The sequence below is a fragment of the Equus quagga genome, chromosome 4 (assembly GCF_021613505.1).
Source record: "Equus quagga isolate Etosha38 chromosome 4, UCLA_HA_Equagga_1.0, whole genome shotgun sequence".
NCBI lineage: Eukaryota > Metazoa > Chordata > Mammalia > Perissodactyla > Equidae > Equus > Equus quagga.
Genome location: NC_060270.1, coordinates 84,697,980 through 84,724,015, shown reverse-complemented (window position 1 = coordinate 84,724,015; position 26,036 = coordinate 84,697,980). Strand labels below are relative to the sequence as shown.

The 26,036-nt window shown below is 35.6% G+C and overlaps 1 protein-coding gene across 1 annotated transcript in view; it reads left to right on the top strand.

The window, feature by feature from the left end:
- The window catches only part of LRP1B (LDL receptor related protein 1B), a 1,825,183-nt gene that overhangs the window by 1,063,145 nt on the left and 736,002 nt on the right, over nt 1-26,036 (top strand). The window contains exons 12-14 of the mRNA XM_046659286.1: nt 18,288-18,468; nt 24,440-24,659; nt 25,571-25,760. Of these exons, the coding sequence (XP_046515242.1) occupies nt 18,288-18,468; nt 24,440-24,659; nt 25,571-25,760 (591 nt within the window). The remainder of the gene's footprint in view (nt 1-18,287; nt 18,469-24,439; nt 24,660-25,570; nt 25,761-26,036) is intronic.

The window sequence follows — 26,036 nt, the reverse complement described above, 5'->3', positions numbered from 1 at the left end:
GTACCTAGGGAGTTTAGAGGGCAGATAAATTTTACAGGGAGAATAAGAGAAGATTTGCATAGCAGATAGATATTCTTTTGGCCTTGCAAGAGGTGAAGGAGTTAGAAAATGAAAAGATGGAAAAAAAGAGAGGCAATAGAAGTAAAAATAACCAAGAGATGCGAAAGTAAAATATGCATATGAGAGTAGGGAAATGAGCTAACATTGGTTAAGTCCTGTTGTTCCTAGGTGCCGTGTATGTTATTTCATTTTACCTTCACAATAACCAAATAAAGACGTCTTACTATAAAAATTATTATAAAGATTAGAGTGGAAGACAACATGAAAGTAAAGAAGCTACTTTCTGTCTGACACCAAAGTCCACATTTTTGCCACAACAGCACATCAAGTAGTTAAGAGTAGCATAATCCAGCACAGATGCTTGGATCCTGGGGCTTATGAAGCAGGTTAGCGGCAAATAGTTATAGAAGGTTTTGTATGTCATTGAAAGGAAAATTGCAATTATTTATTAGGTGATGGTGAGTCATTCATTTATATATTTATTCAGACAAGCAATATTTATTGAGATTACATTATATATAGGCAATGTTCTAAGCCCTGAAGATATACCGTGAACAAGACAGACAATATCTTGGAAACAATATATTGGAAAATATCTTGAAAATTCAAGTTTTATGTGTGACTAAACGAGAGAAAAAATAACCCTAAACTATTCAAAATCTTTTATTGTTTAGTAAAAGTTACATTAATTTCCCAGATTTACTACAGCAAACTAGCATATTGTATCTCTTAATCCCAGACCAGGCTTATTTTAGACTCACACCTAGACTAGGAAACTGTATTGTGTGTCCTCATACCTTTTACCTCCATCAAAAAGGAAAAGAAATGATGACTACCTAAGACCTTCCTTGTTTTAAACACCTGTCAACTCTCTCTTCTCTGTATCCGTTATTTTCCCCTCAATATTCCTATGCATTGCAAAGAATCAAAGTTCTCATCAAAATATTTATTTTGGCTCTGAGTCTTTCAGATATAAAACAACAAATTAGCTGTCATCTAATGTAATATGCACTATTTAGATAGCTCGAATGAATAGAATGTACTTATATTAGCATATTTAATGGGTACGGTAATGGTCTGATAACTGTATGAAATATTTTAATACACATTTGTTTTCTTCTTTGCTTAGTGCCCATTTGCCTCCACAGAATAGCAGTGTTTTCCTAGCTCTAGAATTAGTGCTTTTATCTCTGTTACTAAAACAAGTTTTCATAATTCTTTATTGTTCCTTAAAGAAGAATGTGCACATTTTGAGTCAGAAAGAGTTACCTTGATATTTTAGCTGTTAAGATATTTGTAACTTGTCTCAAATAGAGGAATTTCAAATTGTAAAATTTAGCTCACTATTGTTTCAGGTAAAAAAAACCCAAAAAGTACACTTTTTTAAGATTAAGAAGGTATCTAAGGATATACATGGAAAATTTATCATTCTGAGAGAAATATTTCCAACGTATTTGTCACAGTGACTAGCCATGAAATATTTAGCATTTCTCTTTTTAAATAAAGTACTTTATAAATATATATATATGGATTTTAATGAAATTTGACCCACTCTGAGATTGCATGTTTGAAAAAAGTATAGTAGTTTGTATTTACTACTCTACTAACTACAGAAACCTAATTTAGTATTCTTATGCAATTTTACCAAAACAATATTGCACATAACTCTTCACTTGAGGGCAAGAAAATTCATATTTAGGGAAATCAAGATAGATTAAGAAAAGTTTGAGAACTGTCACTTGCTTTCTAGGTGGAACTCCAACCTCACAGAGTGGGAGGAATTTTGTCTTCCACAGGGCATTTATTAATATCTGGGATCATTTTTTGTTGTTACAACTGGGGAGGGAGGTGCTACTGGCATCTAGTTGATACAGGCTGGTTGTGCTAAATGTGCAATTTGCAGGACACTCTCAACAACAAAGAACTATCAGGTCCAAAATGTCAATAGAGCCAAAGACAAAGACAAAGTCAAGAGGATGGCAGGGAGTAAACCTGCCACAACTGCAGAGGTGCCAAAAGGAGAAAAGGAGAAAATGACACTTAGGATAGTTTATTATTCACGTCAAACATAGCATAAGCATCAGCATAGTTGTGATGCTAATGTGATGGGCCCGGATGGTTGCTAAGCAAGCCCGAGGAATGCAGGGCCTGGAGATCAGCACATTTTGAACAAACAGCCAACACTGTAGAAAACAGCAAGCTTTCCCATCCCCCTGCCTTGTGCAGTGAACAGTCACACAGTAGTTACCTCTGTGGTCCCCTTGATTTAGTTGCCTATGTGACTTCCTATAGAAATTCTTCAGTATCAGGAAACAGATAAACCTTACAGGTCAGCACACTCAGTAAGAAAGTTCAAGGACATTCAAGGCCCACTGGGGACTGCCTCTCCCAATACCTAGAAATGAGACCCTAATAAGACCCTAGAAATAAGCACAAGTTGTAAGGACTTGCTTATCTCTATTGTTCATGAGGATTTTAAATGTAATCACCTCAAAAGTGTTCCATGTAAGGACTTTTAAATTCATAGGGGGAAAAAAAATACTGTTTGTTTAAGTTGTTTTCTGCTATATAACCCATAGTGTTCCTGTGACTCCTTTCCAATATTTTCTTTGTCATCTCCTGAGCACCCTGGGCATGGTCCCACCTCAGGGCATTTGTATGCATTGTTACTGGGTTTGGAACCCTCTTCCACCAGATGTCCTATATGATATGTCTCTCTTTTACCTCTTAGAGGTCTTTGCTTACAAGCCATCTCCTCAGTTACCCCTTCTTGGCCACCTCATCCGAAATTGTACACAGCTCAAATCCTTATCCTCTTTCTCCGCTTACGTTTTCTCTTTAGTATTCGTCCTGGGTATATTTTGCTTATTTGTTATCTTACTACGATAATGTATGCTTCAAGATTTTAGACATTTTTGTTTGTTTCATTCATTGATAGATTCTTAGGGACTAGAAAAGCATGGGGCATATAGTAGCTATACAAGGATTACTGGTTGTAGATGAATGGGTCCTTTGACTTGGCTGTCATTGCTTTCAAAATAGTAATTAAACTGACTAAACAGAACTAAGAATGATGGAAGAATGATTCTTTTTCTGTTCTAAAATAAGGTGCAATGTCAATCATCATTATTATTTTCTTGATTATCCAAAAAGTTGTTTTGGTGTTTACTGAAATTGTTCTTATAATGAGATTTCCTGACTATTTTTCAGGAATCTTGTAAAATTTTACATATTTCTCATGGTTCATTTGAACTTCTGAAACATTTTTTAATGAAAAAATTAATTATGATTCTTAGTTAATATACACAAGACATCCCTGTCGTAACACACTTTCCCAGGCTCAAAAATCAACATCTCATTTTCTTGCATAGCTTCAAATTCTGTTTTTCTTGCCTAGTTGGATAGCTACCTTGACTAGTTCCAATACTATATATTTGTTTAGATAAATTATTCTGCACTAAATTTTTTTATGGTTTTGCTGTGGAATTGTAAGGATTCATTTAGCTCATTGTAACAAAATTTTTATAGAATACAGCATTAATATAAATATTTTAACTATCTTCTGTTTTCCTACAGATTATGCTACATGTAGCCTTTGGCATGTTCTATATATTAAAAATAATGCATTCCTCAAAACATTCGTTTACTTTGTTACATTTTTAAAAATTAATATTGAACTACTTTTATTTAGTGAGATAGAAAAATTGCAAAATAATACAGAGTTTCCATATATCCCTCACACAGTTTTTCCTAATAGTAACGTCTTACATAATATCATGACAGTTATCAAAACCGGAAAACTAATGTGGATACAATACTACTAATTAAAGACTTTCCTGGAATTTCACCAGTTTTTCCATAAAGGACTTAGTTGGTATGTCTTCTCAGTCTCATGTGTCCTATAACAGCCCCTCAGTTTTTCCTTATATTTTATTTTAATATTTGACTTCCCTTCATAGACACATTTATTGACTTTCTACATTGTCAGCTAGCAAATATATTTTGGTAAGAAAATAATAAGTGTAGTTTATTGAGAATAATGATTTTTGATTGGAAAGTTGGTCAAGCATCTTTCACTTCAGTAATCTTAGTCTATCTGCACTCTCCTCCCCTCATCCATGCCCCACTTTTTCCTTCTTCTAATGAATTATTGCTTATATTAACTTTCTGTGACTCTTCTATTTATGATTTTTCCTTTCACAATTTTGGAGATCAAACTCTAACATAAAATATATAGGTACATTGGAATATGAGTAACACTTCCAGACTTACTGTACTGACTCCTAACCAAACATGGGTCCCTGTGGATCATCTTATTTTTCTGGGGCTTTGATCCATTGTTTGTGTAACGTAAAAGTTGGCCTATGTGGTTCTTTAGCTTCCTTTTATCTCTAAATACTGACTTTGTAACTGGGTTCCTGCTTACTTTTATTATTAGATTTTCCCCTAACTCACTGCTTCAATTTTATAAGGCTACCTGTGGACCAAGGATGGTTATGACTATGTGCATTTCCTTAGATATTTATAGAAGGATCTTGTGAAATAAATTACTTTTAAGAACTTGACCTCCTTTATCACATTTACCTATCACCCACACATGCATTTTGTTTATTCTTTTTTCTCTCTGGGTATTAGTGTGGGTCTGAAACAAGTATACTTTTATTTAATTTAGGATGGTAAGGTAAACTCCAGGAGGATAGTCACATGAGATGACACATTAGTTCTTTGTCATGGTAATTATAAATACAATGAAGATTTACAGCTTTTAAGCTCAACTCAGAATTTAATGATTGGGAGAGTGTCAAGATGGCAGTGTAGGTGGACTCTGAACTCACCTCCTCCCATGGACACAGCAAATTTACAACTACTCTGGGATCAATAACCCATGAGAGAGAACTGAAAACTGGATAAAAAGAACCCCCACCACAAGGGACGGTCCTGACTGAGGTGGAAGAGGCAAAAATTCCTTTCTGGGGAGAAAAAAAGCAAGCCACAGCACTTCAGGCTGACTGGGAGCAATCCCAAGGTACACAGCCTTCCCTGAAGGAGTGAGGGACCTGAGTGGGGGAGCATTACTGCAATAAGCATGCTTTGGACTCAAAACTGAGATGAGTGTTATAATATCTAGCTTTGCTGGCTCTTAACTGCAACGGGGAATATCCCCTGGAAAGCTATCAGACATAAGGGAAAACAAACTGGCTTTTAAAGGGCCCATGCACAAATTCATTCATTCCAGAAAACAACCTAAAATCACAAGAAAGAAAGGTACACATTGCTTTGGTGAAAAGAGACTCACCTAATAGGCTCTGGGAGTACCTTAGCTAGAGAGGAGAACTTTCCAGGGACTGATACGTTGGAAGCAGCCATTATTGTGACCTAGTACAGCCATGCTGACACAGACTCTAACAGATGCCATTGCAGGTCTTCCCCTGGCCTCTTAGCCAAGGGTCAGCCTCACCAGCTAGAGCACAAGTTTAACCCAGCTCAGCAAGAGTGAGTAGCCCACCCTAGGGATGAGCCCCACCCAACAGCAAGCCCTCAGGCAACTGTGGGCCTGCATAGGCTGGATGCCTGGATCCTCTGCAGTGGGGCTAGTAGGTCTGCTTCTGTAGGGCAGGGCATGTGTGATGAGTGAGAGGATTGAGAGGGGCATTGGTGGAGTGTGTGGGGCCTCTGCAGTAGGGAGATTGGGTCCACTGCAATGGTTTGGAGTGCATGCAAAGGGCAGGACTGTGTTGAAGGTGTTTGTGGACTTGTGGATGGTGGGGCTTGTCAGCTGCAGAAGACTTGTGCTTCTCAAACAGCCACAGGGGATCAGCCTCACATTCCAAAGCCTGCAACAATAGGGTGCTCCACTGCCTGGGACCAGCCCTACTCAGCTGCAATCCTGAGAGAGCTGAAAACAGCCTTGCACCCCAAAGGCCTGTAGCAATTGTAAGCCCCTGAGCCTAGCAACCAGACACGCTGGGGGCCTACTCACTTAACAGACACCCTGCAAAAGGAATGTGCTATTAGACTTTGCAGCCAACTGTGCTGGGGCTCCCCATGCCCAATAAAGTGACTGAAGTTTCCATAGCAGCCACTTGCAGCTGAGCATACAACCACCTGTCCAGAGGGATGAAATAGCCTCCCTGGGAACCTGCAGTGAGAGCCACCCTGCTACAACGAGACACACATAGCCCACACAGGGGTCACTCCTGGATCATTTGGAACTAGTGATGAGAGGGAAGCACACTGCTGGGCCTCATAAGGCATCTCTTACATAAGGCCACATCTCCAAGATAGGAGACATAGCTGACCTACCTAGTAAATAGATATAAGCACAGAGAAAGAGTCAAAGGAATATGTTCAAAGTAAGGGAACAGGACAAAACTCCAGAAGAAGAACTAAATGAAACAGAATTAAACAATTGACCTGACAGAGTTCAAATGAAAATTCATAAGAATGCTCACTGATCTTGGGTGAAGAATGGATGAACTCAGTGAGAATGTCAACAAAGAACTGGAAAATATAAAAAAGAACCAATCAGAAATGATGAATACAATACTGGAAATGAAAAATTCACTAGAGGGACTCAATACCAGAGTAGATGATATAGAATAATGGATGTGTGAGCTGGATGGAAGACTAGAGGAAATTACCCAAGCTTAACAGATAAAAGACAAAAGAATTAGAAAGAACAGGAACAATCTAAGGGATCTCTGGGACAATATCAAGTGCATTAACATTCTTATTATGGGTGTCCCAGAAGGAGAAGAGAGAGACAAAGGGGCAGAGAACCTATTTGAATAAATAATAGCTGAAAACTTTCTTAACCTAAGGAAGGAAACAGACATACAGATACAGCAAGCACAGAGAGCACCAAACAAGAAAACCACATAAGAAGAGAGCAAGAGAAGAAGAAAGAAAAAAAAGAAGAACTACTAAAGCACCCAGAAAAAAAGGAACAAAATGGCAGTAAGTGCATACTTATCCATAGCTACTTTAGATGTCAGTGGACTAAATGCTCCAATCAAAAGGCATAAGTGGCCTATTGGACAGAAAACCAAAACCCATACATATGCTGCATACAAGAGACACACTTCAGACCTAAAGACATTCACAAACTGAAAGTGAAGGGATGGAAAAAGATACTCCATGCACATGGCAATGAAAAGAAACCTTGGGTAACAATACTTATATTAGACAAAACAGACTTTAAAACAAAAATTGTAACAAGAGACAGAAAAGGGCACCACATAATAATACAAGGAACAATCCAACAAGAGGATATAAAACTTGTAAATATCTATGCACCCAAAATAGGAGCACCTAAATATATAGAGTAATTATTAACATACATAAAAAGAGAAATAGACAGTAACACAATTATAGGAGGGGACTGTAGCACTCCACTTATACCAGTGGATAGATCATCCAAATGGATGATTAATAAGGAAATGTTGGCCTTAAACAACATATTAGTCCAGATAAACTTAGTAGATATATATAGAACATTCCATCCAAAAACCACAGAATACTCATTCTTTTCAAATGCACATGGAACATTCTCCAAGACTGATCACATATTAGGCCACAAAACAAGTCTCACTAAATTTAAGAAGATTGAAATAATACCAAACATCTTTTCTGACCACAAAGGTGTGAAACTAGAAATCATTTACAGGAAGAAAATCAGAAAAGCCACAAAAATGTGGAGATTAAACAAAATGCTACTGAACAATGATTAAGTCAATGAAGAAATCAAAAGAGAAATCAAAAATTACCTGAAGACAAATAAAAATGAAAATACAACATGCCAAAATTTATGGGAGGCAGCAAAAGCAGTTCTAAGAGGGAAGTTTACACCAATTCGGGCCTACCTCAACAAACAAGAAAAACCTCAAATAATCTAAGATGTAGCTAAAGGAGCTGGAAAAAGAAGAATAAATCTCAAAATCAGTAGAAGGAAGGAACTAATAAAAATCAGAACAGAAATAAATGAAATAGAGACTAAAAATACAAAAAAAAAAAAATCAATGAAACCAAGAATGGGTTCTTTCAAAAGATAGGCAAAATTGACAAACCTTTAGCTAGACTCACCAAGAAAAAAGAGAGAAGTTTCAAATAAATAAAATCAGAAATGAAAAGAGAAATTACAACAGGCACCTCAGAAATACAAAAGATTTAAGAGAATACTACAAAAACTATACGCCAACAAATTGGATAATCTAGAAGAAATGGATAAATCCTTAGAATCGTACAACCTTCCCAAACTGAATCAAGAGGAAATAGAGATTTTGAATAGACCAATCACCAGTAAGGAGATTGAAACAGTAATTAAAAACTTCCCAAAAAATAAAGGCCAGGGCCAGATGGCTTCCCTGGTGAAGGCTATCAAACGTTCAAAGGAGACTTAATACCTATCCTTCTCAAACTCTTCCAAAACATTGAACAGGAGGGGAAGCTCCCTAACTCATTCTACAAAACCAACATTACGCTGACACCAAAATGAGACTAGGACAACACAAAAAAAGAAAACCATAGGCCAATTCACTGATGAACATCAATACAAAAATCCTCAACAGAATACTAGCAAATCGAACACAACAATACATTAAAAAGCTCATACATCATGATCTAGAGGGATTTATTCCAGAGTGGCAAGAATGGTTCAACATCTGCAAATCAATCAACATGATACACTACAGTAACAAAATGAAGAATAAAAATCACATGTTTCTCTCAACAGATGCAGAGAAAGTGACAAGATACAGCAGCCATTTATGATAAAAACTCTAAATAAAATGAGTATAGAAGAAAAATACCTCAACATAATAAATGTCATATATGACAAACCCACAGCTAATATCATTCTCAAAGGAGAAAAACTGAAAGCTATGCCTCTAAGAACAGGAACCAGACAGAGATGCTCACTTTCACCACTCTTATTTAACATAGTATTGAAAGTCATAGCCAGAGAAATCATGCAAAAAAATGAATAAAAGTGATCCAAATTAGAAAGGAAGATGTGAAACTGTCACTATTTGCAGATGATATGATTTTACATATAGAAAACCCTAAAAAAATCCACCAGAAAACTTTTAGAAATAGTAAATGAATATGGTAAAGTTGCAGGATACAAAATCAACATACAAAAATCTGTTGCATTTCTGTACACTAACAACAAAGTAGCAGAAAGAGAAATTATTAATACAATCCCATTTACAACAGCACAAAAAGAGTAAAATACCTAGGAAAAAACTGAACCAAAGAGGAGAAAGATCTGTACGCTGGAAACTATAAAACATTGTTGAAAGAAATTGAAGACAAAAGGAAATGGAAAGATATTCCATGCTCTTGGATTGGAAGAATTAACATAGTTAAAATGTCCATACTTCCTAAAGCAATCTACATGTTCAATACAATTCCTGTCAAAGTTCCAACAAGATTTTTCACAGAAATAGAACAAAGAATCCTAAAATTTATATGGAACAACAGAGGACCCCGAATATCCAAAGGATTCCTGAGAAAAGAGAACAAAGCTGGAGGTATCACACTCCCTAATTTCAAAATATACTACAAAGCTATAGTAACCCAAACAGCATGGTACTGGGACAAAAACAGATACACAGATCAATGGAACAGAATCGAGAGCCCAGAAATAAACCCACACGTCTATGGACAGCTAATTTTCAACAAGGGAGCCAAGAACATACAATGGAGGAGGGGAAGTTTCTTCAATAAATTGTGTTAGGAAAACTGGACAGCCACATGCAAAAGAATGAAAGTAGACCATTATTTTACACCATACACAAAAATTAACTCAACATGGATTAGAGACTTGAGTATAAGACCGGAAGACATTAAACTTCTAGAAGAAAACATAGGCAGTATGCTCTTGGACATCAGTCTTAGCAGAAGATTTTCAAGTACCATGTCTGACTGGGCAAGGGAAACAATAGAAAAAATAAACAAATTGGATTACATCAAACTAAAAATCTTCTGCACAGCAAAGGAAACCATTAACAAAATGAAAAGACAACCTAATAATTGGGAGAAGATATTTGCAAACCATACATCTGATAAGGGGTTAATATCCAAAATATATAAAGAACTCATATATCTCAACAACAAAAAAACTAACAACCCAATTAAAAAATGGGCAAAAGATATGAACAGACATTTCTCCCAAGAAGATAAACAGATGACCAACAGGCACATGTAAGGATGTTCAACATCATTAACTACCAGGGAAATGCAAATCAAACCTGCAATGAGATATCACCTCACACAGGTCAGAATGGCTATAACTAACAAGACAGGAAACAACAAGTGTTGGAGAGGATGTGGAGAGAACTCTCATACACTGCTGGTGAGATTGCAAACTAGTGCAGCCACTATGGAAAACAGTATGGAGATTCCTCAAAAAGTTAAGAATAGAACCAAGATACAATCCAGCTATTCCACTGCTAGGTATTTATCCAAAGAACACGAAAACATGAATGTGTAAAGATACATGCACCCATATGTTCATCTTAGCATTGTTTACAATAGCCAAGACTTGGAAGCAACCTGGGTGCCCATCAAGGGACAAATGGATAAAGAAGATGTGGTATGTATACACAATGGAATACCACTCAGCCATAAGAAGCCATGAAATCTGGCCATTTGGATCAACATGGATGGAACTTGAGGGTATTATGCTAAGCGAAATAAGTCAGAGGGAGAAAGTCAGATACTGTATGATCTCACTCATGGGTAGGAGATAAAAACTACAACAAACAATCACGTAGAGACAGAGATTGGATTGGTGGTTACCAGAGGGGAAGGGAGGATGGAGGAGGGCAAAGGGGTGATTAAGTACATGTGTGTGGTGATGGATTGTAATTAGTCTCTGGGTGGTGAATAGGATGTAATCTGCACAGTAATCGAAATATAGTGATGTCCACCTGAAATTCATATAATGTTATAGGACAATGTTACAGCAACAAAAAAAGAAAAAAGAAAAAAAATAAGAGTTTAGTGATCAGTATCTTTCACTAAGCATGATGCCTAAGCAAAGTGCGTGCTTTGCTTTCTTTTAAAATTTCACTGAACATTATCAATTGAAGTGATGCAACTGTGTGAATGTTTAAATAACCGAGTACAAATATGTGAAACATATTAGAAAATATAGCTAATAAAAAAGTCACTTTCTATGAAATTAAATTGCTCAGCTGACTTCTAATAGAGTTGCCTTTTCATCTAATATGAAAGAGATTGAGTAATTTAGTATTAATGCAATAAGTTCCAAAGTGTTTTATTTTTATAAATTATAAGCTACTTCATAGGACTAAAAGGAATGTTTAAGAATAGCTGTGGTATTTTACAATCAGAAGTTGAAGCAATTTTTACTCTATTCTCTCTTCGTAGGTAGGCAGAATTGGGTGATAAAGGACATTAATGAAAATTACTTTCTGTCTCTCCCTTCACAATGAGGACACATATTTTGTACTCTTTCATGAGATGATTAGTCAGGTGTGACCACAAGATGAAACAGAGGAGAGGCTCAGGAAAATGATGTTTATTGTATTCACAGCTCCTAGAGACAAAAGGCACAGCACACCACCCAGGACCACATGGGAAAGACACTAGGGTGGTCAGGAGGCAGCTGACAGTTGTGAAGGGAAAGCCTTTATTGGAGTTTCTGTGGGAAAGGCAAGGCAGGGCAGGATAAAGAGTTTAGGATTGGTTAGTTTGAATAATTCCATTGGGCTTTAAACTGCAAGGGTGGTTGCTAGTTGCCTTGTACCTGGCCCTGGGATGATTAAGGCAGAGGAAGATTGCCTCCTGGGGTATGGGGACCAGACAGCTTAGGTATGGCTCTGGGTTAGTTAGTTTGCACATCAAAGACGTATTCCTGACTGGGCCCTTTGGTATCTCTAAGAACTGGCTATCTCCAAGACAGGCAGTCTCCCCTCAGCTGGAAAAGTGTTCTAAAGTTGTCAAAGTATCATAAAGTACTGATAATAAAAACATTAAAAAATATTTACAATACAACTCTGATATTTTCCAAAAATTTGCAGTGGAGTATTGTAAAATGACCTATATATTCATTGCATATCTGTAGGGGTTTTCTTAAATTGGAAGCTACTCTGCCCTGCATGGTATATAACCTGCAGTGTACCATCTGAAAAGAATGAATGTGAAGAGTGTCCTTCTGTCCAGAACATTCAGTTAAATCATTTTCAGATCTCAGGCATGGTGATGGTGCATTAGTCAGTGTTCTCCAGAGAAAGCGAACCCATAGGATGAGTACATAGGGAGAGACAGATACATTTTAAAGAATTGGGTCATATGATTGTGGAGGATGGCATGTTCAAAATCTGCAGGGTAGGACAACAGGTTGCAGATCCAGGGAAAGCTGATATTGTAGCTCTAGTCCAAAGATAGTCTAGAAGCCAAATTCCCTCTTCCTCAGGTGACCTCAGTCTATTTTCTCTTAAAGCCTTCAATTGCTTGGATGAGACCAACCCACATGATGGAGGGTTTCTACTTTACTCAATGTGTACTGATTTAAATGTTAATACCATCTACAAAATACTTTCACAGCAATGTCAGGACTGATGTTTAACCAAATATTTTTGTTCCATGGCATAGCCAAATTGGCTCATAAAATTAACCATCGCACACGGCTAGCTGAACCATACGCTTTAAGGTGTGGTAGTGTAAATCAATAGAGAATTCCCATAAAAGCAATAGCTTGGTACCCAGAAATGATTATTATTTGTAGTCATGTTCATGCAGTAAATTATTTGGTCTATCTACATTTATTAAAGACTACCAAATGATGACTTTTCAGGACCTTTTCTTGGGAAACAGTTCTCCATGGATCCCTCACATTTCTGCATGTCTTAGAGTAAGGCATTTACTGCCTTTTATTCTTAAGTATCCTTACAAGGATGTTTGTATGGAAAAGAGCCTTGGAAGAAGAGATAGAAGATTCCTCCAGTGTACAGAGCAGGCCTGCTTTTTGCTCATTATAAAAAATTTGGTTTTCCTAAATTCAGAATTCATCATCTGTAATGAAACCTTATGGGCCCATCCCAGTGGCCTCCAGGGGACTTTAGAGTAAGGAGAGCTGACACCAATCTGCTGATGAACATGCCGCTTACTGTGCCATGACTAAAAGTCCTTTATATCTGACCTACAAGTCTTGTGTCTTCTACCATCACCCATGAAACAGTAATGGGCTAACTTGTTATCTTGAAAGGAAGGTAAAGTCTCAGTTCTTAACAATTCTTGAAACTTTGAATTTGAATCATCACTTTGGATTACTTTATTGGTAACTATGATGCATGTACTGTAGCACTCTCTGCTCTTATATATGCTCATCACTGAATCAAAGATGAAGTATCTGAATGTCCTGGAGAGACAATTTATATCACCCTCCCCTCCAAATTGAAACTGAGAGTATGTTTCTGATAATAGGAAGAAACCAGTATGTTTTAATATATTCTGTTTGTCTGGAAAATAAAACCCTTATATGCACTTTACATATCTCTTTGGATACACCAGCAAAATATTTTATTCTGAATGAGAGTAACTTGTGTATTTACCTTTCCTGACCTAATAACCAAACTGAGGAAGGACTTGGAATGAAAACGAGGATGAGAACATGACCACTGGGGGCAGATGATGTAGAAAACTTTAGTCTGGTCAAAGACTCCTGTAACCCCATGAGACAGAAAATTCAGCAGGCAAACTTTACTGCCACACTATTAATTAAATCAACTTCATTCACTCATGTTAAATATATATGATCTGTGATGCCTCAGGCCATATTGAAATGCACAAAGAGAATTTGTATTAATTGAACTACATGACTATGAGGCAGAAGAGTTGTCCAAGTGCTGAATCTGAGGTAAGAAAAGGCATTCCCAGCCCTCGGCATGTCTACATGCACACTGCACACCCAGTTATTTAAGGCATGTGACCATACTCTGCACTCATGCAAACACTTTTGTAATACATTCCAACTCAGAAGAATAATGTCATATTAAGGATGGAAAAACTTGGATACCCTGGAAAAATATAGGCACTGTGTTTTTATAATGACAACCCTGGGGTGGAATTTCCAATTAATATTATGTTAATCAAATTCTGCTGTAAAGCATCAAGACTTATGGATTACTTTTGGAGATCCAGCTTATGCACCTTCACAAAACAAGGCCACCGCTCACATCCTTAGTCCTTTTAAAAAAATTCTTATCTTGGGCCCATTTGGAAAAGTAGAAGATTTTATTTTAAATATATAAAACATTAATCCTCTTCTGTTCGATAAATGTGTAATATCGGAAAATCAAACCCGTAATGATGTTTTAGTTTTAGAAATGTGTCTTTCTCCAATATTTTAAAATGCTTATTTTATCTAGTCCTAGTATTAAATTAATTTAAGTAACTTTCTATTTTATTTTTTACTTTTAAGTTCACATTCTCTTTTTTAATTTAAATAAATTTTATCTCTTATTAGCCTCATTTCCTTAATGGTAGGTATCACATGTAGGAAATGACATCGCTACCTTCACCAATTTTTCACTTAAGTGAAAAGTCTAGCTTTTGATGAGATATGTGTTTTTTAATGTAATATTCATTTATTATGTCCATTTATAGTTCATCCATCTGTTCTGTTTTTAATCTGAAGTATATAGATAAATGTCTCATTTCTTCACTTAGAATGGAACATATAGACATAATCTTAATCTAAAAAAAGTTTACAAGTAATCACTATCTATTAGAATTTTTATTTTTTTGAAGAAGTACAAACATATTGAGAGTCCTTGACCTTTGACAAAATAAAATGGGTATTTTGTGTAGCCTTAGGGAGATTTTGACCAGATTTCAAAAAACATTCATATTTTTTGTTTGCTATTAGCTATGTAATAATAATAATAATATAGTAATAAATGTTGATTTTGGAATGTAGGATACTTGAACTCTACCCAAAGTATCAAAGCAATCTACCCTAGCAAGAGTCTCTTTATCAAACACCTTCCTTGCATTTTAACAGTCATTTGTTTCCTCGAGCTAATAATTATCTCCGTAGTCACCTTTGTTTGTTTGGAACTTGACTGCCATAAACCTTCGTATGTCCCTGATCACCTGGTTGAAGGATTTTGGTCATAGAGTTTCTAATAGTCAGTCTCAGGCAGGTGTCAACCAAATTCTCTTGAATAAAAAATAAAATGCACATAAAACTGATACTCTGTATGTCTTAGCATTCCATCTAAGTCATAAGCTATTTAAAGGTAGATACCACATGATATGGAAGCAGAGTACTTCTCTGCTTATCAATGCATATTTGTTGAAAAAGTGATGCATTGATTGTTCAGGCTTTGTCCTACAAGTATAAGAGAGGAAATTCCTTTCTGCCCCATTAAAGATAGACTTAAAATATTCCCAGTTGGCACAAAGACATTTTTATGAGTTTCTTTATTTTAAAATTTGTATTCAGTCTCATTTTTTCCAGAACAGAAAAGCAAAACACATGCACAAAAACAACATTAAAAAACACTCTAGGCTAATTGTTTTATTGCTATCTTAATAGACTAGATGGGTAGCTAAAGGTAAGATTATAATAATAATGATATTTTAGTAATAATATTGACAGCAATATTTATATAACGTTTACTATGTGCCAACCAGTATTTTAAGAATTTTGGGTATATTAATTTATTTAATCCTCAAAACAATCTTATGAGTGAAACACTATCATTACACCTATTTTAAAGATCAGGAAATTGAAGAAGAGGAAGGTTAAGTAACTCACTCAGAGAAAGTGACAGAGCCTAGAAAATGTGATTCTAGAAATTGTGATCCTAATGATCTCTTTATGCTGTTTAAGCAATTTCATTTTTCAAAGACAAAACAAGTAAACCAATTTGGGGCAGGACCTCCCAAGATCTGCTTTTTAGAATTCAATTCCATTCTCCATTTATTATTTATTCACAACCAACTCTGCACATACTATTTCTAGTTAAAGTTGGCCTCTGTTCGAAATATAAGGACATATTACTGAATAATCGTTTTAAAAGAGAAAAATATAAGGTATATTTCTATCAAGCAGCACCCATAAGGAAAAGAGCCAGAATATATATATAAAATATTTTTAATCCTGATAAATTAATAAAACTAACATGTGTGGAGAATTTACAATATTGCAGGCAGTGTGCTAAGTGTTTTACATGCAGTAGCTAATTTACCCCTTGTTATCACCCTGCAGAGTGGGTGCTATTATTACCTTCACTTTACAAATGGAGAAATTAAAGATCAGAGTGACTGAGTTGTTTACCCAAGTCTCAGAAAGAAAATTTCAATCCAGGCAGTATTGCAACCACTTCATATGAAAAAAGATAAAGAGTCTCAAGTCAGACGCCAAAAGGAAAAGTTTTAAAAATAAGGTTATTGAAGAAGGAAGTTTCCATGGAGTAGATTTCAAATGTAATACAATTTTTGAAAACCAACTAACAAGATAAAAATCAGCCATAGACTATGATAAATAGAAAAGGAAAGAATAAACAGCTGCTCTCTTTCCATTATGCCAGAGCAGGAAAGTGCTCAGTAAAATTAAGTGTCAATAAAGTAAAGACAAAATTAAACTTTTTTTCTAAGCATAGGCACAATTAACCTGTGAAAATTACTCATATTGGGTGGTAATGAAGCAGATAGCTTAGTGAAATTGAGAACATATCTGATTCACTATAATGGGATTTTCAGCTAGATCAAATCACGCGTTGTATTAGTGATCCTGAGTCAGGGCACATGCTGATTAGCAGGAAGGGTCACAAAAGAAAATTTTATTTTTTCCAAGGCCAGAAGGGCCATGATTAAAGAATATGATAATAGTAAATATTTATTACATCTGCATAGGAGGGATGTCATGTAGATTTCCCAGTAGTGTGTAAATGCACAGCTTTGTCTCGAATGTACCACTACCTATTCCTTTGTCCAGTGAGTTCCAGTTGTCCACCTCATACCCAGGAGGAAAAGAGACAAAGGCTCCCCTGGGTTTGAAAGAAGAGGAGTTCACAGCAATTTCTCATTTGATAGAGGAATGGAACTGTCTTTATGATATTGTGAACGGCTTAGGGGGTGGTTTACCAAATGGCAAAAAGGAAAGAACAGGATTCACCATAGAAACAGTGCAGTTTTAAAGCTCTCTACATTGGGGATAATCTGACTTAGGTTTTATCCCAATTCTACCACTTCTTGTGTGATAGTAGACTATAAGCCTTCACTTTAACGTGTTAGAGTTTCTCTTTCTACAAAGAGTTTGAATCAGATGAACTCATAAGATTACATATTTATAATATTCCTCTAAATTATCACTGCCTGTAACTCACAGAAGTCTATAATAGCATCCTTTTTAAAATAAGTCTAGAATATACAGAAATATTTCAGTGTTTTTTTGAGATTCACTGTTCATGCAGTTCCATAATGAAAGCCTGTTCTGGGCTTTCAAAGGTGTGCTTCTGCTGGCCCTGTTCATTCCTTGGTAAAAGGGCATTCGCATTATTTTAATTATTTAGCTTACATATTACAAGTTTGAGTGTGCTTGCTTTTTGAACATATTACTTGTTCATATTGCTTGATTTTCCTTCTGAATAGTCTATATCACTGTATTTTTATTCTGAGAAATTACTTTTTAAACCTTTTTCTCTCAACATTTATATTTTCCTGTTTTTCCTCAGATCACTGTTTTGTTTAAAATATTTCAAGAGAGGGCCTGTCATTCATATAAAATGTCATTCAAAATAAGATTGAAAAATTTTCTACGGACTGATGATATTTGAAAAATCACACTATAAATAATTTATGGATCAGAAGTCATTCTGTTTTTTTTTTTAATTTTTTGTTTTTTATTTTCTATTTTTTTGAGGAAGATTAGCCCTGAGCTAACATCTGTGCCGTTCCTCCTCATTCTGCTGAGGAAGACTGGCCCTGAGCTAACATCCGTGCCAATCTTCCTCTACTTTATGTGTAGGATGCATGCCACAGCATGACTTGAGAAGCAGTGTGTGGGTCTGCACCCAAGATCCAAACCGGCAAACCCCAGGCCTCCGAAGTGGAATATGCAAACTTCACCCCTGTACCGCTGGGCCGGCCCCAGAAGTCATTCCTTTTTGAATTAAACTTTTTGTTAAGTAGACCATAAGCAGTGGACGCTATTGTAAAATTTATTTCTTTCTTGTTCTTGCTCTTTACAGATCTAGATAATGTGGAGGGCATTGCTGTGGACTGGATTGGAAATAACCTTTATTGGACAAATGATGGCCATAGGAAGACTATTAATGTCGCCAGGCTGGAAAAGGCTTCTCAGAGTCGGAAGACTCTTTTAGAGGGAGAAATGTCCCATCCCAGAGGGATCGTGGTGGATCCTGTTAATGGGTATGTAATACTTGATCAGATTCTATAAGGAAAATGATATTAAACTTGTTTTTTATGTATGTCATAGTAGTAATTTTTATTTAAATTCACATGTGAATTCACACATGAATGGTCTGATTGGGAAAAGTTATGTTCATTTAATGATTTCTTCTCCTAGAGAATGTGCTAAATAAACATGTCAAAATACATTGAATTGAAATAGACAGATTATTTGTATAAAGGATATGTTTAGTTGATTTATTTGGAGAAGCACCATAATCCTCCATTTTAGACAGCCTGACACCAAGGTAAATAATCAATTCAGTCAGAGGATCAATCAATTTAAATTTTAAAAGCTATTGAAATTTAATATATTTAAAAAACAGCAGAGATTTTTTTTATACATTTACCGTGAGCCAGGCATTTTGTGAAATAGTTTACGATGCTCCTAGTCTATAATTCTCACAATAATTCTTTGAATTGGTTGCTATTCTCTTCCTTGTTTTACAAAGAAGAAATTGGTAACTGATTTGCAAAAGACCATTCAATTATTAAGATACTGGGTCGATATTTAAACCCAAGCAGCCTGTCTCCCAGACGTGACTCATAGCTACTATACTCCACTACTTCTCACTAGTTTAGATTGGTGATCACATGATTTTAGACATAACCATAGATTCCATATAGTGACATTATTTTGAATTTGGTGCTATTCGTTTTAGGATGGAATATTTTGTGTAATTGTTGGGAATATATTTCCTTTGATTTTTATTCAGAGCTATTACCTGAACACAAACAATAGTGTGCATATAGAAATATAAAAAAAATGTGAAAATTGCTAATAGATTCTCAAAATTAAGTGAATGGATTGTATGTTTTACACATACAGTTGTTGTGTGTGGTTTTTATCCTCTCCATGGCTTATATTTCACTGTTTCAAAATAGCATCACAAAATGAATATTCTTTATACTTTACTACACACAAACAAGAAATACTTAATTGAATAGGAAGCTTGTGACTCCCTTATAAATCGAGATCACCAGATTGCAGTTGCTAGACTTTTTTGTGTTGAGAATAGCTTCAAATGCAATCAGGGTGCATCTTCCTAGGCTGACACTGAAGCAGCAGATGAACTCATTGTATGTGTTTTTGTCAGGCATAATAATAAACTAATTTCAGTGATTTTATATGTGGATTTTATAATTATCTGTTCTATTCCTGGACTTTTAAACCAAGTTGTCTATCTGACCTTTAAACCAAGAAAATCTTAATTTTAACAGAAAATATTTATTCCACACTGTCTAAATCTACTTGAAGCAAAATGTTTCAAAAATATCTTAAAATAGCATCTTCCTTCTCAGTATTCTGTGAGAGAAAAATATTTTCCGATAGAAAAGGGCCTTTGTGATGCTCAGGGAGATGACACGAATGTAGCGGTCATAGACTTACATGATTTGGAAGGAAATTGGGACGTCACTATTCCCATCTCTCTCTTCAAATTCGGCAATCCCCTTCAACGCTTCCCTACTGGGAAGGCATCCAACTTAGATTTGAAAGCTATAGCATCTACATACTATTTGGGTACAATTCTGATTGATATGACATTTTTTCTTTTCATTGAGGCAACATCTGCATCCCTGTAATATCTGTCTACCAACTGATCCTCTATTTGCCTGTGTGCTACAAAGAATGACTCTAATACCTCTTCTGTCAGTCAGACTGTCAAATAGAATACTGCTGTTATGTACCAACCTGAAAAACAAACATGTATGTGATGTGTATACACGCACACACATTTTTTTCCCTAACAATATACTATGCCCGGAGCATCGCATTATATATAAAATGCTTAAAAAAAAACAGGTATAGCTTTCACCCTCATGAAGTATCTTGTGTTATCTGCAAGGAGAGGGTTGGGAAGATGCAACAACAAATAAGTACCAAGTGAGAAACTAATGTAATTTCTACAGACCGAACTGATAGAGGAAAACAAATAGGCTGACATTATGAAAACTAGCAGATAGAAACCTGTTTAAATAGATTTGCTGAAAGGCCTCTCTAAGGGGGCATTACTTAAGCTGAGACTTAATTGTAGAGAAGAAACCAGCCATGGAGAGTGAGGCAAAGAGTATTTCAGATCAAGAGAATGGTACATTTGTTGGGCAAAAACTTGACTGTCAGAGGAACTGAAATGAAGACAGTGCTGGGCTGGATTGTAGATAGAATGGGGAAAAGTGACTGAAGATGCGATTGGAAAGGAAAGCAGAGCCTTGCCCAGCATGATGAGAGCTTTGTACTTTGTCTTCAGTGCAAGAATAAAGTAGAGAAGTGACTTAATCTGATTTATATAGTTTGTTTTTTTTAAACTAATCCTACGTCTCTGTGGAGAATGTATTAGAAGACAGTAAATGTAGAAATGGAACCATGTGAATTTAATTGTCCAAATAATTGTTTGGCCCTAATATGATCTTAAAAAAAGAAGACACAATTTTGAAAACTCTATTTAAAATAGCATAATATAACTTTAAGCAAAACATTTTCAGAAAAAGCAGCTAATTTATTTACATTTTTTTCTACCATAATACCTATTTGCAGCTGTACACAGAAGGAGATAATCACAGATTTTTCTCTACCATAATAGGCTATTAACAAAAGTTACTCATTTCAGACATATGCTTTATCAAAAGCTTCATAACCTATTACAGAATCAGTAAAGGACTTATCCATTTATTTCTTTATTAAAATATATTACTAACTACAACATAGATCAATAGATATTAGTAATACAATAGTTGTCCTCAAGGGGTTTATAATCTGGTATGCTTGGTGTGTACACACACAATTATCTACAAAATAAAATAGAATGAAATACATGCTCTTCAGAAATTCACTGAGGTTTTGAATCCAGAATTAAGCTGTAGAGGATGAATAGGATTTCCAAATGAATAGAGTTGGTCTCGGGGCTTTTGGGTGTGCAGTCATAAGGTCAGTCAGTGTACTCTGAAGTGAAAGTGTAAATAATTATTTAGAGGCGGGGAAGCTAGCCATGCTTTGAGGTGAGATGAGCTCATTAGGGCTAGAGTAGAGAGCATGTAAAGGGATAGTAGGAGATGAAACTAGAAATATGCAGAAAGCTTCACTGTTGTGATTAAAAGTTTGGATTTACTTTGCTGACAACAGAGTAATTGGAAGGTTTTGAGGATAAAAGTCACATTTTTCAATTCACGGTTTAGGAAGACTAGTGATAGCAATATGACAGCTGTATGAGAAACAACCCATTAGGATTTCCCTTTGAAAAGAGAAGAAAGACAGACTGTAGTATTTATAATACGAACAGAAAAGTGAGGATTGAGACAGAAGACACTGAAAGAATAGGATTGGCAGACCTCAACAATTGTTGAAATGGGGATAAAGCTGAAGGAGGAATCGATTATGATGGCACTGTTCCTCAAGCTGATAGCTACAGATGAACTCCCTCCATTCCAAAAATTTCACATTTCATAATTGATGTCAATAACTTAGAAACCTACATCTCCAATTCTGATTTCTCAGAATATTATCCATATGACATATGTCCAAAGCTGAGTGCATATTTCCCCCAAAAGAAGACCTTCTGTATTTCTTTCTCAATTAATAGTACCACATCCTTTAATGAACAGCTAGATATTATGTTAGCAACTAAATCAAGTTTTTCAATGGTAAAATTTGTTTTGCCTCCATGGCAGAGAAGCTCTTAAGGATTTAAATATTTCTAGAATTGACCATCAGATAATGCAATTTAATTTGGGGACATGATTAATATTAACAAAACCAAGCTTAGTGCTGCAGGGTACAAATATGAACAAGAAATAATCCCTGCCCTTAATTGTATTAATTTTTCATTAAAATCATCAGACATGCAACACCATCAAATACAAGATATAAATGCAATAGATACTATAAAATAACTAAAAAATGTCACTAAAACACGAAGGAAAGAGCTTATTTTGACAGAAAGGCTCGGGATAGACTTCATAAAAAATTCCATTTGAATAGGGCTTTTCAATTTTTCTTGCCATATTAGGAGAAAGCCAGCTTAGCTTAATTTTATTTGATGAATTCCCCGAATCCCACCTATAAAAAGATTTATATTAGTTCCTGCTTATTTTATAGGTTATTTTTCCTATTTTGTGTGTTTAGGAATCATCACATTTGACACTGATTATAAGGCTTTCACAACGTAAATTCTAATCAGATAATGGTGGGTCGATGATGATCGCATATCTAGTCTCTGTCAGGTTGGAATCACTTATTTAAAATTTTGTTTTCTTATATTTTGTTTGAATAAAAATAATCTTAGGTAATGGATCAGATCACAAAGGATTCTTTCTGCAAATAGCAAAACAATATACAATTTGTTTAGAATATCCAAAATTATCCCTCATGTGTGTTTGTGTGCATGCGCATACACATGTATGTGTGATCAGGGTTAAAGAGTCACGGAAAAAAAATGCTACTGTGATGAAAAGGAAAAGCTAGAGGGAAAGATAATTACAATTTAACAAGTTATTAATTAGCAATAACAATAAATGCATTGATTAACCATATTTAAGATTTCAGGGAAGTTTCAATAGAGATGAAAAGTTGTGTATTTCCCTTTTACATAGTTTAATTTTGTAGTTGAAGTAAAGTACTTATACCTAACTAGCATGGAGTTATAGCAAATGGAATGACTCTTCCGTTTGTTCCTAATTTGCCCCGATAATAAGACCACTTGAAATATGTGCAGGATGCAAGATAAGCAGATTGCCTTGTTTATTTCTAGGATTAGAATGTGTTTTGACTTAATAAAATTCACCAATCTCAAATACTTCCTCTGGTCTAAAAAGGCATATCAATGTAATTGTAAATTGTTAAGAGAATTTAAAAAGAGCTTAATTGGCGAGAAATAATGGATGGCGTGTTACATCCTCAGTTGTCCCGAATCTGCCTGTTTAGATCACAGTAGGATTTTTAGCCATGGATACAGATTTTGCCCAAATTACCTCAGAAATTCTTTAGAGCCCACAAAATGAGAGAGGCAGAGGAACTAATAAGGGCATTTCTAGGGTAAGCAGCTTAGAAAAGCTTTGGAGCTTTATAAAGTTCTATCTGAGGTGACTGAATTAAAACCTAAACTTTAATTAATAACTCAGGAACTTTCACATGACCCTCAAGCAACACATGTGGAGGGTTTTAACCTTATTCATGAGGAAATTGGAACATTAGCTCAAGGCTCCCTCTCCCACTGTTCTAGCTTACACAAAAGATTTGTTTTTAAAGGCAGATGCTTTTGTTTGAGATAGAAATTAAAGCTCAAAATCTCAAAGTCAGTCAACCTGCTGTTATTAAACTTATGCGCAGCTAAATCACCTTCTGTGGGTTTTGGGGTAATAATAAGCAGCAATAAAGCATAGATCATTTGCATCAGGAAGACAAATTAGACCATGCCAAACAAACCCAATATGGCTGTGCCCTTTAGAACAAAGACAATCCAATTGCCTGTCTTAAAAAATAATAATTCATCTGAGATTAAATAAAGTTTGGAGTAGATCATTAACTGTGCCACGAGTTCTCATGTCCGTCAATCTGCTTTTTAATCACATAATTGATTATATGTTTTATGAAGTGGACAACATTTAAAAAAACAGTTAATAATGCCTCAAAAATCATTACCCAAATTTGGTATGAACACCAAAGAAAATCAATATTTGGCCCTTCTGTTAGGTTAATTAATGAGTGAGGGTGGTAGTGGGTTTTCTGTAGTGTGTCTAAATGGACGGGCTCCGCTGAACAAGTCTTTTCTTCCCTTAGTACTTCACAGTTGCCCCCTCCCTTTGGCAGATAAGCATTTAAATAGGAAACCACATCAAAATGTAATTAGATTTCCTGGAGGTGCCAAATCTGAAGAAGTCTCCCTCTATATGGTGGCTAGTTGAAATAACGTGTGTGCTCTTGTTTGTAATGTCTTAGTTGGATGTATTGGACAGACTGGGAGGAAGATGAAATAGATGACAGCGTGGGAAGGATCGAGAAGGCCTGGATGGATGGCTTCAATCGGCAGATTTTTGTGACTTCAAAGATGCTGTGGCCAAACGGTTTAACTCTGGACTTTCACACCAACACATTATACTGGTGTGATGCCTATTATGATCATATTGAGAAAGTGTTTTTGAATGGAACTCACAGGAAGGTAAAAGACAAATGCTGCTGTTTTTAACCCGCAGGCTTCTTCTTTCACAGAGCCTTGTTGTGTTGTGTTAAAAATACTTTCAAGTTTATTTTCACCCCTCTGAGGTGGCTGCCAGTAGTCTCTGTGGGGTGGCTAAAGGAGGCTGAGCATTAAGTAATGCAGCTGGCACTTGCCTCCGGGAGACCAGGCCCAGCTCACTGTGGTATGCCAGGATTTGTGGGATTTTTAAAAGAAGCTCTCAGGATATCAGAGCCGTTTTAAAATGCAGTTTGTCTACATTATTGATGACTTTTCTATGACCAAGCAACCCAATTCTATTCAAATATCTTCAATATTTGCAGCTGAAATTTAACATATATACTATGAAAAAGGAATTATAATGCATTTATTTGAATAAAGAACTTCATGACATTGGAATTGAAAGACAGGAATGAGCTGAACTTCAGGCATGTTGGTATAGGAGGGTCCCTTTCACTCCTAATTGTAAGACCATGTTATATCCCTTGGCTGTTGGATAAGCAATATTTCAATATACACGATGACGCTAACTACTCAGACCAATTTCTATCCTAGGATACGATACTGGAATATCATAAAGAAAAGAGAGAGGGAAAAGTGTCAGGCAAAGTCATTTTAATGTTTGCATTTCTTGACCATATATGTAATGCCATATATGAGAGAATTTAAATGGATGAAATGTAAATGGTCGCCCTCAAATAACATGTCCTAAAAACAGAAAAATATGCTCACATTGTGAAATCCGATTTTCAAATATACTAAAAGAAAATATGAGTTGAGATATTAGTTAGATCATTATCTGTTATATTTATTTGAATATCATTTTCTCTAAATATTTAGTTATGTTCTAAAGGTTAGCTCTGACTTTTTCACAATGTGTTTATATTTTACAGATTGTTTACAGTGGGAAAGAGTTGAACCATCCTTTTGGACTGTCGCATCATGGGAATTATGTGTTCTGGACTGATTATATGAATGGTTCCATTTTTCAACTAGATTTGATAACGAATGAGGTGACATTACTGAGACGTGAAAGACCACCCTTGTTTGGGCTTCAGATTTATGATCCACGAAAGCAACAAGGTATTAAAAACCAAATAAAATTGCTTCTGAGCTTAACGTATAATAATACTTCACAGTAGTTGCAGAAAGATTTTATTTTGACAGTGTTGCTGAAATTTTATGATAAAAGGTGTCTAGTCACTCGAAAGTCAATCAAATATTAGACTTTGTTGCCATAAAATTTTATTATTTATTGTTCACAATAGCCTGAGTGAGTAACTCTGGGAATTCTATTAGAGCGAAGTGCAAGGTTTTCTCCAAATACTTCTTTTTTTCATGTCATCTTCACTGAAGAAG